This window comes from Carassius auratus, chromosome 35 (genome assembly GCF_003368295.1).
Source record: "Carassius auratus strain Wakin chromosome 35, ASM336829v1, whole genome shotgun sequence".
NCBI classification, from domain to species: domain Eukaryota; kingdom Metazoa; phylum Chordata; class Actinopteri; order Cypriniformes; family Cyprinidae; genus Carassius; species Carassius auratus.
Genome location: NC_039277.1, coordinates 17,414,918 through 17,436,640, shown reverse-complemented (window position 1 = coordinate 17,436,640; position 21,723 = coordinate 17,414,918). Strand labels below are relative to the sequence as shown.

At 36.3% G+C, this 21,723-nt stretch overlaps 1 protein-coding gene across 7 annotated transcripts in view; it reads right to left on the bottom strand.

Annotated features, from left to right (window-relative positions):
• The window catches only part of LOC113054716 (membrane-associated phosphatidylinositol transfer protein 2-like), an 84,477-nt gene that overhangs the window by 30,418 nt on the left and 32,336 nt on the right, over positions 1-21,723 (bottom strand). For 5 of the 7 annotated variants that reach the window (XM_026220453.1, XM_026220456.1, XM_026220457.1 and 2 more), the window contains exons 2-5: positions 14,507-14,701; positions 4,078-4,292; positions 2,697-2,818; positions 1,059-1,292 (exon numbers count right to left, since the gene is read on the bottom strand). In XM_026220453.1, coding sequence (XP_026076238.1) covers positions 1,059-1,292; positions 2,697-2,818; positions 4,078-4,292; positions 14,507-14,584 — 649 coding nt within the window. In that variant the 5' untranslated portion in view covers positions 14,585-14,701. Of the gene's footprint in view, positions 1-1,058; positions 1,293-2,696; positions 2,819-4,077; positions 4,293-14,506; positions 14,702-16,088; positions 16,923-18,736; positions 19,629-21,723 lie in introns of those variants that run through there. The other 2 variants (XM_026220454.1, XM_026220455.1) reach the window with 2 other exon arrangements.

Sequence of the window (21,723 nt, the reverse complement as noted above, 5' to 3'; positions counted from 1 at the left end):
TACTGCTATCAACCAAAGAGACCGTTTGTGTGCTAGAAAGCTAAGAAAATGCAATTATTATTAGTCTTTGTTAATATTTTGAATTACATTTTATTGTTATTGTCTATTTTCATATTTTTTTATTTGCTTAATTTTTAGCATTTTTTGTCAATTTTAGAAGTGTTTTACCCCAATACATTGGAGTTATTTTAGTACTTCAAACAAACGAAAATGACTAATGTTCAATCAATGCCTAGCTGAAAAGAAAAAAAAATATATGCAATGAAAATGTTTTTTAATAGTTTTAGTTTTAGTTAACTATAATAACCCAGCTTCACTGATGCATGATGTATGTGAGATAGCTCAACATTTGGGGTCAATGTGTGGTTTGGCTCATTTCCTTGTGTGATTTCCTCTTCTGATTAAGAAGTGTCAAAGACGCACTCAACCAGTCTTTCAGATAACTAAACTTGGTCATGAAGAGACGTGCAAACAAAATTGTTTTTCACAGCGGCAGGGAAACACAGAGAGAGGAAAAACGGATACAAATAAAAAGAAATCAGCCAAAGGGAAAGAGTTTCGTAAATGGGGAACGGCAAGAGACAGCTCGCAAATTATCAGAGAAAGGAGCCAATAAACAAGCCGAAATTGAAGTAATGAAAAAGATAGAAGATAGAAAGGAAATTCATTTTGCCCTGATGTAGTCAGGAGGAGGCGGTTCTCTGAGCGCTGGTTTTCACTGGAGCTGCACTGCATCAATCTCGTTTTCATTAAGTGCAGGTTAATGATTAAGGGCTTTTTTCCCCTGACAGAACGCTTGACACCTGCTGCCCACCCACACACAACGATAACAGGACGTTACCAAGCTGTATTTTGTGCACATATGCAGCAGATGGATCAGCTGACTCATAGAATTATTGGAGAGACAAACGTTCTCTCAGAGCTAGTAACACTGGCGGACATATGGTAGAGGACACCACTCATAATAGCACCATAATAGCAAATTTGCTCGATTATCAAAAATATGCATTGTTATATAATATAAAAAATGTTTCGTCTGGACATTTCCGAACACTTACCCACATCGTGAATGAAGCGTTCAATCTTGGACTGCATGCCCCAGTATCGAAACTCCACTTTACACAACTTGTAAGCGCACATGACGGGCGTTTTGCCTGGGTTGTTGTTGATTTCTGCGATCCAGTCGTCACACAGGGGGCCCCGCTGGGTTTTATGTGACTTGTACAGTTTGGGGTCCTCCTCAGCCAGGTATTCATGAGGGGCAATGAAATCATTCACAATATCGATGGGATCTGGAAAAGAACATTGGTTTCATTAGCAATTGCATATTTTTGGGAGAACAAGGCACGAATGGTGAACAGGTTCATATTTAGTCTTTTATTGCAAACCAAATCAGTTCATCACAGAGATTTTATAGAACCTGAAAGGTAATAACATGGGCATTGAGGCTGTAAAACCTGGTTTATCTGTTTGTCTTATGTGTCATAAAGTTTTGTCTTTTATTTATACATCTTTGGCACAAGGAATCGAGTTGTTCCATTATATTTATATCCATTTGTATTAAGTATTTAGTGTGTGTAGTTTTTTTTCTCATTTTTTTTGTTTGTTTGCTAACTTGCCTTTTGTGAAAGAACAACTCTTAAAGGAATATTTCACCCAAAAATAAAATTATTCCAAAAACTCATTCTCAGGAGATTCAAGATATAGATGAGTTTGTTTCTTCACCAATGGATTCTCTGCAGTGAATGGGTACCTTCAGTGGAAAAAGTATTTTTTTATCTCGTATCAAAATCCTGTTTAAAACTGTGCAAATCACTATACTGATTCAACTTTAGACTACTTTGTCACCGGAAAAAGCAATATTATAGACTGAAAGTAAAAACCCCTTGATGGATTTGTTCAATACATAACACTCGACAATATAAATATTTGTGGATTATTGTGATGTTTTTTTTTCTTCAGCTGTTTGGACGCTCATTCTGACGGCACCCATTCACTGCAGAGGATTCATTGGTAAGCAAATTATTTAATGCTCAATTTCTCCAAACCTGTTCTGCAAACCCATTCACAGCTTGAATGGCCGGAGGCAGGGTGAGTACATTTTCAGCTATTATTGGATGAACTATCCATTTAATTCAGAGGTGTAAACTTAACTGTGTTAATAACCAAACTTTGTAGGTCTTCAATTATTGACAGTTGCGAGAAACAGACTGTTTGCTGATCGTGGATAGTTTCCTGTTTGCAGACGGTATCATCACACAGCCTCTAGGTGTCTCTACAGCACACTGATGAAGGTACATGTTTTCAGTCAGGAATGGAGTTATGCAACAGCATTCACAGGGCGCTTCCCCCTGCAGTGCCTGCATCTGTAGGCGTTCGGCTCAGAAAGCCTCCAATACCTGTCCCAGAGTGCAACGGGGCGCTCGTGCCGTGGCACGTTACTCAACAGCAGCATGTTACGATGTCAATGAAGTGGAACACTGTCTGCATTTTAAACATTGAGGCATGACTCCAGAGCTCTTCCTGCTGGATTGCTTGAGAGTTTCACAAGCAAGCAGGGCTTACATGTTAAGAAGCATGCTAATGACGGGACCTAATGGAAGTGCAATTGTTCTAGATGCTCAGTTGTTCAAAAACTCTCAAAAGCATCAAATATATGAGTCAAGCAGAGTAAAATTAAGAAGGTGCAACAGTACCTATATCCCGTTGTCTCTTTTCGGCCGAGGACATGTTGAAGACGTCATTGTGGCAACCCGTGTCCGGCTTGTAGTACGTCTCGATATCGATGGAAAACTTTTCGACGAAAGGACATGTGTAGCTGCAGGACAGGCGAGGAGAGATTAACTGTAACTGATATGATGTAATCATCATATCAGTGCCATGCATTAATGCAACCGCTCTGCGATGAGGTTCATGCAAGTTTATCCCTTCTCTACACTGGTGTCTATACCTACCATAGTCCATGACCCATTCTTTAACCCTTTCACACATGATTTTTTTTTGGTAAGTTTCCAGTGAACTGGGAGAAGAATAGAGTAAACTTTATTAGGGATGCACGATCTTGTATTTTTGCCGATATCTGATAATGCAGATATTATTATGATTTCAACTTATTTTGGCCGATAGCCAATCATGATATATTTACTTTTGTTTGGAAACAGCACCAAGTCTCTTCTGGGCAGAAATTATAAGCACATTATTTTTACTTATTTGTTAGAATTAAATAAACAACAATGAAGTTACTTTATATTGACAATACACTGAATATAGTTTATTCATAGTTATTTTAAAATCTACAATCACTGCATTTTTTTTTCCAGAAAGACATTTACATTTTATTTTAAAATTTAAAATTTGTAAACGGTTTAAAGCAAGACTTGTAAAATTCTGAAAATCTTTTAGAGCTCATAATTTGTTGATTTGTGATTTAATCAGTAAATATAAGTACATAATTATTTAACTTTTTTTTCCATGTAAGCCATAGCTTCTGAATTTAATAATTATAATTATTTTTATATATGGCCAATGCAGATATTTACATTTAAAGCCATAATCGGCCGATTCCGATATTGGTCCAATAATATCATGCATCCCTAAACTTTATAGTTACACAAAGTGTATATGATCAATTAAAACATGTTGTCAAATTATATTTGTATGGATCGTTATATCCGCTTCCATAAATATCAGTGTGAAACCTACAATAAGTGTTATATGGTTGAAAACACTGAATACACTCAGCACCATCCAAAGCGGGAAAGCAGATTTGAATTTAGCAGTTGATCACATGACACACTGAACGTTCTAATCACATCGTACATGTCAAAGGGTTAATTAACAGATATATGTTCATTGTAGTCGGAGTTGAGCTGAACTAAACATGCTTTGATGCAACATTCCATATAAAACCAAAAATATGCATTGAGAAAGTAAAAACGGGTTTATTTTGATTCCATGTCGACTTCGAAATCAAAACAGCAAGGGATGACTTGAATGTTAAAAGCTGTTGTGGGTATTTACTGAAGTACTCTTGAAAGAGAGCCAGAGGGTTTTATTATTAGGAGATACTGCACTTACCGTGTGCGGGTGTATGGGTAGGCGTTCCAGGATTCCTCTTCCACACGAAGAGCTGCCTTTGGCAAGATGGAGCGGAACCAGCTAGGGATGTGTTGGCCGATGTGGTAAACCTTGTGGGTGTATTGACCAGAGCCGCCTGGGCCGTCCTTGTAGGGTCGGTTCTCCATGATCTCCACCCCGCTGCCTTCGCCTTCGCTCTCTTCGCGACTCTTTTTCTGTAGGGAGGGAAAGGTCAGGAATAAGGGTTCACAGACTTCCAAATGTACTGGAATTAATATGAAGTCAAGTCACAATTATTTATATATCTTTTTATACATATGGTTTCATTGAATACAGAGGAAAATAACAGTGATAATGCTGCAGAATTAATCAATTAAGAAACAATTTCGATTTCTGCTATAAAAAAGCTCTGCAAAAGATAATAACACTGTTGATGTTAGAGTTGTTATCCAGCTCGATTCAGTTCAGATTTGTTGCTTAAAATGGTTGTTTAAATTCAGACCAATAACAGCGTAAAGTTAATCAATTATGAAACTAATTAAATTCAGTTACGAGTAGCTCTAAAAATGGCAATAGTGTTGTCATTCAGCTCAAGTCAGTTCAATGTTAATTCGATTCAGCTGAATGAGTGTTGTAACAGTGTTGTAAAGTTAGTGTGATTATCAAATTTGTAGTTTCAATTCGGTTCAATAATCGCATCAATGTTGTGAAATTCATAAATTGTGCCACTTATTAAATTCAGCCATAAGTAGCTCTACAGAAGATAATAGTGTTATTTAGTTCAATTCTAATTCGATTCAGTTGAATGAGTGTCAATGCTGCAAAATCTATCAATTATGAAACAAATTAAATTAATCTATTAACAGCTTTACAGAAGGCAAACGTGGCATTATTCAGTTTAAGTCAGTTCAATGTGTTTCATTCGAGTTGAATGAGTGTCCATGTTGAAAAGTTAACTTCATTATCCAGTCCAATTTAATATAATGTTGCAAAGGTAATTATGAAACAAGTTCGACAACCAAATTATTTCCTACTCTCGAGCAGGGTCTAACCAGCACAACTGGTACTATCCATGACGTAAATTGACATTGATTAGCCAGAAGCGTTCGAAAACGTCTCACCCACCATGATTTAAAATGCTGTGTAAACATACTGTAAACATTGTGTCAATTTAATTTGCAAATATGATGAAGAGCGATAAATGTACGGATGCTGAAGTGCAGGCACTTGTAGCAAATGTAGCACTGCCAGTTGTCATTGGAGATTCCTTCTTTCCGTTCTTTCAATCGCTTTACATAAACGTCGTCATTCCATGTCCATTATTGTGAAACCAGCAAGACACAACAAAACACAGCTCCAATCAGAGTGTCCTCCATCCTCCTGTTGTTAACATTGTTCTTTGTTAACGTTGTTGAATGCCGCGCACAAATTACATCGCTGTCGAACAGCTTACGTCACATCCTAGTACACACTGTCGGTGTGAATGCAACCTTTTAAATGGTATTGGGAAACAGTTCTGGCAAAATCGTCCCAGTGACTAAAGTGGTGTGAAAGGCTCTAATGTCATTATTCAGCTCAATTCCATTTAAATTTGCTGTTTCAATTCAATAACAGTGTCAATGCTGTAAAATCTATAAACTACGAGACTAATTCAATTCAGCCATAAACAGTTCTACAAAAGGTAACGGCGTCATTATTCCATTCAAGTCAGTTCAATGTTGTTTCAATTTAGTTCAATAACTTTCAATGATGCAAAGTTAATCAATTATGAAATAAGCTCAATGCAGCTATAAACAGCACAACAGAAGACAAAAGCATTATTATTCAGATGAATTTAGTTCAAATTTGATTCAATTGCAGAAGACAACTGTCATTATTCCAATCAATGCTGATTTGATTCAGTTGAATAGCAGTGTCAATGTTACACTATAGTAAGTAACTATCATTATCCAGCTCAAACCAAGATCGGTTCTCATCCGATAGTGTCAGTGCAGTTAAATCGCTAATATTACGCTGGGTGCTTAAAACCTCCTTAGGAAATTCAACTTTAATGGAAGGTGACAGTCTATCCCAAAAGAGAATTGACTCCAACCTAACAGAAGCCAACTCCATGCTCAGCGTTACTGGTGCTGGCCAATCAACAAATGCCACACCTTCAGCTTTGTCAGTAAGATAAGCCAAGACTCAGTGTGTCTGCCAGCAGACAGAACCGTAAAAAATAGGGTACAGTCTTGGCACGGCTCCTGAGCTTTGAATTTTGGGAGAAAGCCCACTGTGCCAGTCAGGGTGGCACATGCCATCGTATCTGACTTGCATAAGAATATCACATGAAGATAGTCGGAAGCATCCGGTGGCTAATTGCATATCAACTTACTTATAAAGCCATCAGGGACACGTAGGTCCACTATGGGATTGCCAAATGGGGAATCAGGCTGCCTACCCTTAAAATTGTCTCCCACAACCTGAATACGAACGCAAGATTCAGAAAACGGTGTCAAACATCAACATTAATTCCATATACCATTTTTTACATTTCTATTTCAACTAACTGAATTACGTTATTATTTAATTGTTAAGCGTCCTCTATGCTTAAATAAAAGACGGATGATGACAGGCCAGTGAAGCTGGCACACTCACCGGGCAGATGGCCACACAGATCCCATCAGCCGTGACTCTGCATTAGCAAGATGATAGTGGGGTGATTAAAAGCTGACAACGCTTGCTTAAGACCTTCATTAAGGTGAGTTTTGTTTCAGAGATGGAGAAGAAAGTTATTGCGTTTTCAATTCGTCCGAGTGCTCTCATGAAAAAAAAACACATGGCCACTGAATGCCAGCTAAGAATATCGTGGAAATGTTATTACTTGCAGAAGCTGCTAGAATTTCTTTATGACCTAACTGGCAGATCTTCACTGATCTAATATGTTTTATAATAATGTATATGTATAATTTTTATTTATATTTAAATTATATATTTCTTTATCAGTTTCTTTAGGACTTTTGTTGAATGATAGATAGAACAAATGAACAAACTATAGACAAAAAGAAACACAATGATATAATGATAGATATATAGATGCATTACCCGTGTAACAAAGTGTCTTTTCATTACAATTTAGTGACAATTCCTCTCACTTTCATTTCAATTCCTATTCAGCTTCCTGTGTAATGTGGCAAATTCAATTCAAATGAACACTTAAAAACTGAAAGGAAGCCAATTATTCAATTCTGAAATTTGCACATGTGTGAATGGCATGGGATATGAGGTGCTTTTTATAAAACGCTTTGCCAAATGGCCTTTCCCCTGAAATGCCTCAGAAACGATCACTCTTGGCCTCTCAGTTTCAGGGGTTTCTAATGCGTCCTCAATCACCGGATACGTGGTGAGTAATACATTTCCAATTTTAAAAGCACAGGCCCGTGCCAGCGAGGGAATAGCAGTCGTGCCTCTCTCAATGTCAGACCGCTGCTTTCTCTCTCTCTCTGCCATGCAACTGTCAAACACACAGACTGCACCGTCAGGGCTGACATAAGACCAACACATTCCACAGAAATGCTTGTGAAGCAGGAGCCCGTTGGAGGCGGATCTGCAGGTCTGGGGCTCACATGTGCTGAGCAGGAAGAAACGGGCCCATCATGCCTCTTGTTAGAGAGGTGAGCGGTCAGCAGCTGGAGGTGAGAGTGGTAACAGGCGACTGAAGCGCTGGGCTGTGGTATCTGTTTTTGCTCATCCTCCCAGCACTTCATTATAGCGCTGACAGATGACATTAGGCCCCGCACTCGCTATAATCAATCCCTTGCACACACACCTAAGAGAAGAGAGGTCTCGATACCCTAAGGCTGTGAAGTAGAATCATAATGCAATGTTTCTCTACAATTTCGTGTTGATACTTTAGAGTGGCTGTTTTCAACATTTTCATTTTCACATTTAATATTAAATAAACACGAAATCTAGTGGTAAACAAATATTTTTGAAAAAAATTACAATTAAAAAAAAAAGTTCAGGTTTGCTGTGCTTGTTTAGAGGTGCACAATTCGGCCAGGATTTCATGATTATATATCAATATAATTTGTATTATTATTATTATTATTATTATTATTAAATAAATAAATATATATATAAAAATGACAAAAAAAAATAAGATTGTAATTTTACTGTGAAAAAAAAAACGTGTTTAAGGAAAATAAGAAAAAAAATTTTTTTTTACTTTTCAACAGTAAAATTAGAATACTAATATTAAATCTGAAAATTGAAAACGGTCTTAAAGGGATAGTTCAACCAAAAATGAAAATACTATCATCATTAACAGTTGCTAGACCCCACTGACTTCCATAATATGGAAAAAAAAAATACTACGGAAGTCAGTGAAAACCAAAAACTGTTCGGTAACCAACATTCTTCAAAATATCTTCTTTTTCGTTTAACTGAAAAAGAAAAGAAAAAAAATAATAATATGGGTAAGTCTGATGTCAATTTTCATTTTTGGGTGAACTATCCCTTTAATTTCTTAATTACACTAAACCATCAAACTTTTATTTTGATGGAAACCACAGACCTTAAAAAAGCTTCACTTTTGTTAAAAAGGGATTCTCTTTATGAGAAGATGTTTGCAACATGTTGCACTTACAAAAGCATTATAAATTAACCTAAAAACCCAGTGCATATGCAGAGATTTTGATAACTGCACTAAGCTATATTGCAATTTTGTTTTTGTTAAATAATTATGCAGCCATATTTATTGTTATCATGAACTGCTCAGGTTGAAAAATGCACGGTTGCATTTAGCATTGTTTTTTCCTCTAACCACACGCTTATCAGGACAAAGCAGTGACCTGTTTTTGGGTCACAACTCACCAGAAGAACCTGTTTTTCAGTGCAATGTGTTTAAATAAACATCACCTCACTTTGCATAGACTACTGTATGAGATGCTGAACTCACAAAAGTGAAGCAAACAGCATAAGAGACACAATGATCTCGCTTGTGCAATTCAATTTTTTTTAGTTACTGTGATGCATGTATTCAGTCGTCATTTGAGGAATTGGTGATGTCTGTGCAGAATGAGTAACGCATCTAAATAAAATACTTGTATTACTGACTTTGTACTCGCATGTGCAAGAAAACGCAAAAGATAACAATCACGCTTAAACTTTGACAAATACATAGAAATATATCAGAATGCCCATCTAAACGTGAACAACTGGGAGAAAACCAAATGTACGAGTATAGTAGATCTGTGTATCAGGTCTTGAAGTGAAAGCAGCCTAATAAAACTTCTAATGTCAAAAAAATAAAACAAGAAAATAAAACAGCTCAAATGCCATCCACTGCTCGACTAAATAACTTTTATAGCTTTAATATGGATTAAACTACATTCAATTTAAACAATGAACACTATGCTATTGTACTTCTGTGCTTTTCCAAACACTAAACACTCCTAGACCTACCTGAAAAACTTAAATCACTGTTCATTTCATTTGTATTTTTGTTCTTCTGCATTCATTTATGTTGTTGGTTGTAATGTGTTTATTTGTTCTTTTTTTTATAACTGACAGAATACTTGTCTTTATATTAGTTACACTAGTAGTTTTTGAACATTGAAATCAAGAAATGTGATATTTCACAGGTATCTAAATTTTCTTTGTGTCAAAACAACCCTATTTATTAGAATACAAGGTAACATGGGTCAAAAACACACACATTTCACATTTATGTTAAAAGGCAAGTAAATATCCTTATACTGATGAGCTCCAACTGACTTTCAAATATATTAATTTCTGCTTTAAATAATAAAAGAAAAATGACTTGATTGACTCAAGCCTGGATGAACTACGATTCTGAACTCAATCAATCACTTGATGACAGAAACACTAATGAACCAGTTTTATAGTCTCAGCCCCTCCAACAATTGAAATAATAGTAATAATTTAGTTGGGATTTATTTTTTATGAAGGTAGTTCTGATGGTACAAAGCTAAGTTGTGCTGAGAAATCATTTTGCTCAGCGTTTATGATGAAATATGAATATATTTGAAAGGCCCATAAACTGCTGAGAGGTCATGATGAAGATGGGAAAATGCACGGTTGGCTCCGAGAGCTGTGTTGTGACTACTGTAAGTGATAGAAAGCAGAAAACTGGAGCTAAGTTTTGCCTGGCAGGATTCCTGTGCACTCTTGCTAATAACATATTTCACATGGATGACTTTAATTCAAATGAAAAATGACTAGACCTTATAAGGAGCATCCACTGGGATTTGTTGCTCTCCAGCTGATTTTTACAACCTGGGATTTGGCCTCAGAATATTCATCTTCCAGGCTCTATTCTTAATTTAGTATCTTCATGGATGAACAGAAAGAAAAGCTGCCCTAGATGGACACAGACGGCCAAGATCATGTGAGAGGTTTAACCTCATCTCCGCTGCCCATCTGCGGACAGCAGAATCTGGAGTAAAGTTGCCCTGGCAACAGGCCTGCATCATCATGACCTCTCCCTCCGTCTCTTCTCTAGCGCCGCAAACAAATGACTGCAGCGAGTGCCACGCTCCGGCTGATGTCACGGGAATCCATGGCAACCAGAGCTCAGCTGTGATGCTGCAGAAGAGGGGGTCTGACTGGAGGAGGGAGAAACCGGAGCGCCAGAGAAAAGCCGCGGGAAGTGTGATGCTGCGGTGACGGAAGCTTCGGAAAGCCACATTCCTGCCGTTTGATGGTTTACAGAACAAAAATGACCATATTCAATATACATCTCAATATAGTTACGTGCTAGCCTTGAATTTTTTATATAGCTGACCCAGCATTTCAGCCAAACAGTCATTGTTGCCAAATAGATTTAAACGGTTTCATGCAAGAAGTAAAATATTACTGAAATCATCAATATTATACAAAAATACATTTAAAACTTAAAAAAAAGTTTTAACAATTTTTCGATACGATACCTTGAAAAATATCGATATTGGATGCCATTTTCGATACCACCGAGAAAAAAAACTGCTACAATATTAAGGGTTTTTAATGTATTTTTTAATTTGAAGATAAATATAACAAGTCTACGTACACCTTGGCAATTGAATCGCCATTGGCTAGTTAATCTATTAGTTTACTCGCCAGACTGACATACTTTGTTAATCATCCATTGTTTCAATAAAAATAAAAAAATAAATAAAGGGAAAAAACTAACAATAATACTGATAAGATGATAATAACAATAGTTTGGCGAGTTAAAATATATGTGCGCTAAACTTAAACTCGTCATCTTTCTATTCATTTTTGCTGTTTAACCAGTGCGAATGAGACGAGACAGGCACTGCGTTCACGTTTGGTGTTTGTCAACGCCCCTTCGGAGAGAAGTGAACATGACAGCTCGGCTAGTATCAGTGTATCGATATTTAGAGAAATTAGTATTGGTACCGTTCAGATATTTTAGTATCGATATTTATCGAATTTAAATCGAACTTTTCAATATACAATATAAATATAAACAATTATCTACATAGATTTTTAATACAACACAGAAATATTTAAATCAAAACATTTTTAAAACCTAAATCTTAAATTAACTCAACTTAAGACTGATTCACAGAAATGAATTAAACTTAAATTCAAAGTTTTAGAATTAGAAACGCTATTAAAAAATTACTAGGAAAAAGAAACCCATCTTAAGTTACATGCGTTTAGGAAACTTAATGACCAGACACAAAGTGCACTTAAAATCACTGCAATATCCATGATGTGGCTTAATTTGATCGCCCTACCCAAGCTCGAACTAATCAATCTAAATCCATAATGCACTGGAGTGCATTCAGATGACACACAGTAGCTTACGAAGTGAAAAACTCTTTGGTGCATCCACAGCAGAACTAGTTTTGTTTATATTTCCACCAGCGATGAACATCTGTTCACGGTTCCTGACCAGAGTTCTGCTGTGTAACATGAGGCTAATAGAGCGGCGCTCACAAAAACACACACGCATCGGTTTCATACTACACCAGCGGGGTCACACTGACGGTGTAAAGCATGCCAAACCGTGTGCCTGCCCTCCGCACGCTCATTAGGCCCGCTCTGCGATGGCATGTCAACAGATGGTGCTTATAAACAGCAGAGCTCAGAAAGAACAGAAAAAACCCAAATAAACAAGTGAAACTAACTTTAACAAGGACACAAATGCTCTCTCTTTAGATGCAGATTCAACGTGATAATTGGCTTCGAACGTCGCCAAACAGAAACGATTTGACCATCAGTCACATGGATGCTACTTCACACTTTCGATGACTCACGCTTTCAGAAATCTGCTAATTAGACAACGTTCCCAAAGGACTTGAAGTCTTCTGCGAGTCAACATCTTTTAGGCTCGATTCTGATATCCACTTGGCACAAGTGCTTAAATTTAGCATGCCTGTTGCAATTGGACAGTAACGTCCTGGTTGTCTCTTAATACCCCACTGACAACAGCAATGAGAGACAGCTGCGTTGACAGAACGCTAATTAACCTTATAAGACCATCCAGAGAAAGCCGAGCATGTGGGAAGAAGCTCAGTTAGATCCGTGGCCGTAACCTCGCTGTGAGCTCCAACAACGATCTGAGCACTCATTAAATTTCATGCAAACCTCCGCAGACAGACATTTCACTAGATACAGATCTGTAGAGCGCTGTTCATCGAGCGGCAACTTTGTGGCAAACAAATGAACTCAAGAGACTCAATTGATTTCAAAAGAGTTTGACGTTTACACATTACTTAATTATTCCGACATTAATCCAATAAAGCATAAGAAATACAGAGCGTTCACAAACATCGGGTAAACCTAAGGTTAGTAGGACTGCACAGTTTGGGAGGAAATCCTAATAGCATCTTTTCTGATAAAAATCGCAATAAAAAGCTCCAGGTTTGCTGTGCTTGCTTGTAAGCCTGCACAATTTGACCAAACACTTTGTGATTATGATATTAAAAAGCTCTTTCACAGGAGTGTCATCTACATTTGCACACTGCAGTGGCTCTCTGCCGATGAGCATCAGCATTTCTCCATCAGCTCGCTGGTGGTTTCGGCATCAGCACAATGTCTAAGGTGCTTCCTGCCTCGCCAGCACCCACAACCTGTCTCAAGGGATCACGGGCCAAATTTAGTGAAATATTCAGAGCATGCATTGTGCCCTTCCAAAAATAGATGTGAAACACCATTCTGCAAAAACTGCACATGTGCATCTGATTTGAATGAAGTAGCATGCATGTTACGTTCACTGGATTTGACCCAGAGAGTAAAGCATGTTTCAAAAAGGAAACACCAAACAAGCCAGCTGTGAGTCACAGCTTTTTGTCTGCTACACGCTTCACTTTGCAGAGAAAGAACAGAAGAAGAAGTGCATGACGCGTTTAGAAGAACTCCCAAATACGAACATTCTGCTATTATTCTTTCATACTCCTGTTATTCCTCACCCACAGGCTGTTATTTTTTCTGGGGAACACAAAAGGAGATTCACACAGCTCTTTTCCACACGGTTCACAGTAACCATATGAACCAAACAGGCTAAAATAACACCATAAGGATAACCCAACATAAATCCTCTGAACTTATACAGTAGTTTTCTGTGAGGAACAGACCACTATTTAAGTCACAGATCACAAATAAAATATGACACAGATTAGCCACCATTGGTTTTTGTGTTTAGTGGTCAAACGTTATAGAAGCCAACATTTATATATATGGTCCTATGCACAAAAAAAAAAAAAAAATGTATATATATATATATATATATATATATATATATATATATATATATATATATATATATATATATATATATATATATATATATATATATATATATATATATATATATATATATATGACAGAATGATTGCATAACGTTCTATATTTAGGTACAATATCCCTTTAATGGTTCAATTAAATGTTAATACTTTAAAACAATGTCTACTTTTTGAAATCATTAAACTTATACAATTTCTCACAAAATTATTTTAGAGCCCTATGAATTCTATTTTATTTGTTTTTTTTACCACATTTTAAAATGTTTTATAAAATTTTAATAATCAAAAAGCATGTTTAATTGTTTATTTATTTATTTATTTTTACAGTAATAGCGCCCTATGACATGTTTTGTTTTTCAGGAATTCTGTTTTGTGTATTTACATTGAAGGATCTACCTTATATGACACATCTAAAGTCACAACATTTAATTTGGGATCTGTGATAATTGATATTTTTCATAAAGTACTTATTTAAAACCATTGTATGATTTCAAAAGACTTGGAATATAGCTCACAGGTGTGCAAACTACTTTTATGGAGATTTTTTTATTCTTCTTGGAGCTTGACAGACGTGGTCACTAGGAACATTATTGTATGACAAAGATCTGTGTAAGGAGTAATTTTCAATACATTTTTGACTGCTTTGATGTAAGATAAAACCAGGATCAAACCTGAATCATGTAGAGCTGAGCGATGCGGTACTCCTCCACGCTCATGGGCATGGGGATGCGGTACTCTTTGATCAGCATGTTGGCCGTGGAGCGGGGCTGGGGCTGGAAACGCTCCGCTGGGTCAGGGGCAAATCCACCAGGACGGCCCTTAGCTCGAGTGCATCAGAGAGAAGGAGCCCAGCTCATTTCTCAGACCTGGGCAGAAAACAGACATATCAGGCGTGAAAATCATCTACATCCAGAGAAAAGCTCCTGAGATCTGAGGCATGCGTACGCAGACCTAAACAAACAAATAAATACTGTGTTTCTCCAGTGAAGATGTCGAAACTATAAAGCTTCATCATAAATTGCATACATTTAGCAATTATTGCTTAAAAAAAAAGAAATAAACCTAATTCAAGATATTTGCTCTAAAAACAAGTCCTAATATCTTGGGAAAGTTTGCTTCTTGACTAAATTTATCCTGCTTGATGGAGATATTTGACAGTAATATTGATACAAAATTACACCAGATTTTTACTTTTTTTTTTTTTTTTAAGAAGTCATGCTCAGCAAAAACGGCAGATTTGAGAATTCGTTTTTTAACTCGAGTTGCAGATGTAGTCCTCCACAGAAAATATCGAAACGCATAATTAATCTTCATCATAAACCGCACAAATTTAGCGAGATTTGTCTAAATGCCTAAAACAGAGAGAAACTTACTTCAAGATATTTTGCCTGAAAACAACCCTCAATATCATGTGCCTGTTTGCTTCTCATATAAATATATATTTTCCTGAAGGATGCTGAGATATTTTTACAAGAAATAAAAGACAAAAATTATTTTGATTAAGAAAAATATGTGTTTTAAAAGATTAATCACTTTGATCAGGTAAAGTGTCTTAAGATGCTAAAAAAAAAACATTTTGAAATGTTGAAATATGTTGCAATGGTCAAAGCCATCTCTCTTGCACAAATGCATCCATTCACAGAAAAAAAGCAACTGATCTAAGAATGTCCCAGAGATGCATACAGAGAACCAATGAATATATACAATAAACAATAATTTAAAGATTTTCTTTTAAACAAGTATTGCATATATGCTCTGAAAACAAGTCTTTATATATTTACACAAGAGTGCTTCTTGAGAAAAAATCATCATGTTTAAAGGAAGCTGAGATATTTTTACAGGAAAACAAGACATTTTTTTTTTTTTTTTTCATTTTTATGTTGAACTACTTTTACCAAACAAATTGCTTGAGAAGCTAAACTATTTCTTCATTCACAAAGTAACATACTCTATAACATTACTTCTTGTAAAAACATCTTCAAACTGAAATGCATACAGGATTTTAAAATGGTCTATTTCTCGGTTTACAAAAGTAGCATATTCTATATTACTTCACAGAAATTATGTATTCAGACATAGTAGTCGCAAACACATGCAGCACAACCAACTCTCAATTAATAAATGCAGTGTTACTGTACGCCAGCAGTGCTGTAATGGAATCCAACGGTCCAGGAATGACGTCTATGCAAAAACAAAACAAAACATGAGGGGCCTCAATTTGCCCTTCGGCTGCCGTGAGAAATGTAAATCCACCTGCTGATGACACCAAGGTCCGGCAGACACCGTAAGTCTCTTGCGGTTCCACTGGGCGCGTCACATGACACAGACCGCTTAGTGTAAGACGGATTATCTGCAGACAACTTCCCCAACTCTTCCCTGAGAGGTAAAGCGGAGCGCATGTGTGCCGAAAGGTGAGCTGGTGTAAACACAGACACCACGGGACTGGAAAACAATCACTGGACATCAACTAAGCAACCATCTCAAGGTTCCCAAGAGGGGCCATGTTAGGTGCAACAGCTGTCGGCGCTAAAAACAGCATCCGTGATGAAAAATATCTAGCTATTTGAGCTATAAATAGCTGGAAGGGCTTGGTTACGTCATGCACACTCGCAGTGAAACGGTTTGCGCTGGCTTCCTGGTGAAAAGGAAGCATTCAACACAATTACAATAGATTGGCTGGACCCTCGACGAGTCTCTAAAAATAGAAACAATAATCCAAGGGTCACAAGAGGAAAGGTTAGAGACTAAACGGGAGATTTTCACCACTGCTTTATTCCAAGATACTCAGACGCTTAGATATTCGTTTAGGAAATTAAAAGGTATTCGTTTAGGAAATTAAAAGCAATAGTGGTTGTTTTCTCACCCTCATGTTGTTCCGAAACTGTATTTATTTATTTTTTTATTACTAAATACATTAATACATGTATATGTTAAATGTTATGAGTGCACTACTGTTCAAATGTTTTAAGAAAATATATTTTAATTCAGTACAGATGCATTGAATTGATGAAACTGATGTTTCACATTTAATGTTGCAAACTATTTCGATTTCAAATGTTTTCTATTTGTTCTTTTAAACTTTCTTTTCAAAAAAAAAAATATAAAGAAATATAAAGCAGCATGACTGTTTTCAATTTTGATATTATTATTACTAAGAAATGTTTCTTGAGCAGCGAATCAGCATATTAGAATGATTTCTGAAGATCATGTGACACTAGTGATGCTGAAAATTCAGATTTGCATCACAGCTATAAATTACATTTTACAATATATTAATATAAAAGAATAGTTATTTTACATTGCAATAATATTTAACAATATTACCATTCTTACTGTATTTTTGATGTGTAATATATTTTGATTGCACTTTAAATCATACGTATAGTGTACATTTAGAAATCCTAACATTATAATATACAATATAAAATACACTATGTGATATGATAAAGATTACATTAAACAGTTTGAATAAATTATTTGTGTTATGAAGCATAGATGCTGAAGATCTAAATATAGAAGAAAAGTGACGCAGGTTTGAGTCTAAATTAAGGAAATGAAATACAATAGTTAAGCATTTTAGAAAGGGTTTTCAACATTTCAACAAAAGGCTGAAACTACTGCATTTATACTCTGTTCACTTATAAATATCAAAATAGGTTTTTGTCATTCTTCCACAGGAAAGACAATAAAAGATCACAATTGGATAGAATAATTGAGAGCAGTAATGGTCAGCGCTGTTGAGTCACAGCTGCCACCACTGGTGCATTTTGGTCTTGAACTAGGTCAGGGCTTGTGGCTAGACCTGAAATATCAGATAAATGCATTAAGACACCATCATGAAGGCCTAAGACGTTCTGCTGCATGCCAGACACTACAGCTGCTCCTTGAACAGACGTCTAACCTATTCTTCAAAGGACATAACAGATGACAACTTCACTCCCACTGAAACCAGTCCGTCCTGATGCCTGTCATGGCATTTTACAACAAAACACAAGCGCTACGGGATTTGTTTGTGTCAGACGTGTCGAGAAACACCGACATATGTACATACTGAAAGGGATTTCAGCACATCATCTTTCTATTTCTCACCAGCTGGTGAAATAATGCCGTACTGCATTGGAGCATGTGTTGCCATCGATCTGTAATGACAAAATAATCACAATTCTCTATAACCGCATCAGATGCAATTTTCCTTTATTATGTTTGGGAAGGTTTCCAAAAAATGCCTCCCGTTGGCAAGTATCTACAGTGCCTATAAGAGGACAGTTTCCTACTGAGAAAGATTTCCCAGGACCTGCGTGTCCAAACAAACGGACGACACAACCCCAAATCTTTCTTAAGCACATATTAGACACAGAAGCAGAATACGGAAGCATGTGAGAGATTTAAAAGAGTGCAAAAGCATTTAATGGTGTAGAAACAGAATTTGATGAGAAATGGAAAAGGTAATCGCTTGTTTGTGTCAAGTGTCCACATGGTAATAAGGCATATCATCATTTCAGTGTGTCGCATATCAACAGACACCTATAGAACCGGTTTTGTTGAAAAATACAAGGAAATGCTGGCTGTGCTGACATTATCTGAAATGTACAGCCCTACAAAACATCACGCTGACATCACGGTTAACCACTTCCTTCTTGAAATTAAGATTTTACCCCACCTCAACCTCCATCTTAACACGTCAAGGCTCATATCAGTTAAATTGTGAGGTGAGGTGAGGTTATTAGGGTCTTGAAATGCCCAAATCAAAGCCGAGCCGTGCACAGATGGATTTGCATGTGAAAATACTGTGGGATTAATGAGCATTCCAATAGAGAAAGCACAGCATGCACCTGTTTAGCAGTTGCATCAGGTACCAGGTGCTGAGATTCAAGACGTTTATCCAAGCACAGACGTTTTACCTGTTAGATGGCGCTTATCATGCTGTCTATCCAACTGATCCGATCAATGGACAGAAAGCAGCCGGTCCACGTCTCATTCCCAAACACAAGCATTCTAGCATCCTGCCAGCATTGTTGTGCTGTTTTATCTTCTGGTATGAGTGAAGATGTCATCAAAAGCTGCCGGGAAAATATGAAGAAAATCTTTTTTTTTATCTCCTTCTCACTTGCAACCTTTTTCCTCTGCTGTTTCGCCTGTATCCATCTCTTGTGAGGTTATAAAGCTCTGTTGCCATGGAAATGCAAAAGGCTGTCACGGGATTGGCTGGGGTTGGTGTGATGAAGGCGGTCCACTAACTGCTCTGGTGTATGGTCCCGCCCCCTCCTGCTTGCATTCGCTCTTTCAGACTGACTGATAGCTATTCGAATCAGTCAGTGGAGAGGAGAGGAACATCTGCAGCTTAATATGAGCGCAGGTCTGTCAATAAGCATTACGCAGTATCAATAAAAGAAAGGAAAATTAAAAATCAACAGGGAGGGGTCACTGAAAATGGCATAATGACATCAACCTCATGAAAAGACTCAAGCATGCAGAATTCTTTTGTCATTCCTGCACTGGTTTTGGAGGGAAATGTATTTAAACATGCCGAGATAAAATAAGTTAAACATCTATTGCATTAATGTGCTGATTTGAAAGGGAAATCTGTAAAATACAGTGGAATAAACGTAAAAAAAAAATGCTGATTTTAATATTAAAAACCTCATTGAGTTCCTGTACTGATTTTGGAGGGAAAACAATGGAACTCTGTGGAATAAATTTAAACACGGTGAGGTAAATATTTAAAACATGTATTGCATTACTGCACTGATTTGGGAGGGAAATCTGTGTAGCAAATTTAAACATGCTGAGGTAAATATTTAAAACACTGTAGTACTACACTATTTGTAACAGAAAGCATAATTAAATTAGGAAAAATATTATTTTTTTATTCAGCTGTTCCAATTATGTGGAATTCTGCAGGCAAACACATAAGTTACCCGCCAGTAACGAAAACATCTTTTACATTTATGTGCTAAAGTAAAAACACTACAGGGTCCTGCCAGTAACTTATGTACTTCAATGCTTATATTCATTTTTAATTTACACTTGCAATGCAACGTAGACTATGGCATCATTCCAATTTGCCTACTACACATCCTAAACGCTATGAAAGTACACATGCTTTTTGAGCTAACATTACCCACAACTAATAATTAGCGAGCAATCAAGATGGATTTTTAATGGCAAACATCAATATCTAGATAGAAGGCAGTGAACTTTAAGAAAAATTTTACATACATTTGAAAACTATTGGTCGACTACTACCCACAATCCCTTGCACTACAGCAAAATGCTGGTTAACTTTCGACATGTCCAGAAGAGAAACATGATGAGGAATGTGACACTTAGTACACACCATCTTACTAGAAAAGTAAATTCTTCTATCGCACAGTACTGTGAACTGTAACGCAGCCAAAGATAAAAATATGTAAAAAGTGATCTTATCATTTTCTTTTCATATTTTCCACTAGTAAACATATATACCATATATAGCTAATTTTAATTGCAAAATAAATCTGGACATCTGCCATCTGTCTGGTTTGCTCTTGAGAACAGTGTGTTCTTCTGTTTAATCCAACTACAGACATTAATGGCCACTTTGATTTAGGCTACGAAAAAAAACTTGCAAATATGCAGTTTCACAGCTCTCTCAGCAAGTTCTGTTATTGATCTTTCAAATGATTACTTGTATGTACCAAAAACACTTTCTGCAAAGGAGTATTGCACAGGAAATTCTAACATAATCATATATGGTACTGCAATTCACTTCAGTGGAAACTTTTAATGATGAATATTAGCTCACTGATGCCACACCACGGTTCCAGGAAACACATCGACCTCTGAGATTAATTGACTTAAACAGTGCTAATGTGAGGTCGGCCCGTAGATTAGATATGTGTGACATTTCATATGGCACTGCCTTAAGCTCTGCAGGGACGCTAAGAGCTCTTTATTGATTTCTTTAAGGTTGGCGTCCAGCACAATTGGGCATCTCGATGCGGTGTACAATTACAGCTACGCATCAGGTTAGTTATTCAGCACAGCACTTTCCAGACGTCTGATTACATACTAAATGCCTACAGCAGGGAAACTGAAAACAATGATGATGTAGCTCATTTTAACAGGCATTCAAATATTTAACACTGTTTATTAGGCCTGTCGAAATATTCAATATATCGACTTATCGTGCAACAAATGGACATCATCTCAATCATTTTTGGTGACGCAATGTATAACCCATTATATTTAATTACACATACATTCCACTTGTGTCTGTATCTTTTGCATCTTGTATAAAACGTGGTGTAGACATGAAAAAAAGTTGTTTGTGCATTTTTCTTATTTTTTTGTTCTTGTTAATTTGCACTTTTTGTTAGAAATTGTTTATTTACTATTTAATCAAGTTTTTTAAGGTATCTAATATTTTGATCTTTTCCATTATCTAAATATTTTACAAAATTAAAAGTTTGTTGTCATTTGGAAATGCATAGGCCTTCTTGCGTTATTATGCTGTAACATTATGATTATATATTCAGTGGCATGAAATGGTATTTAAAATTACAATATTATTGCTTATCGTAATTATTTCTGGGGTCATATTTCGCACAACAAAAAGTTGTTATTGTGACAAACTACTGTTTATTTAAATAACTATCTGGAAACTCTTGAAGAAACTGTAATATGGCATTATTTTAACCGTTTAATATTTTAAGTTTTCTTTCATATTTGCACTACCATTCCAAAGTTTGATGTTGTTTAAAAAAATAATACTGTTTTTTCATCACAGATGCATTAAATTTAGCAAAAGAGATAATGTCACAGAAAAGTTATTTTGAACTTTACTATTCATCAAAGAAAAAAACATATCATGCTTTCCACAGAAATATAAAGCAGCACAACTTTGGTA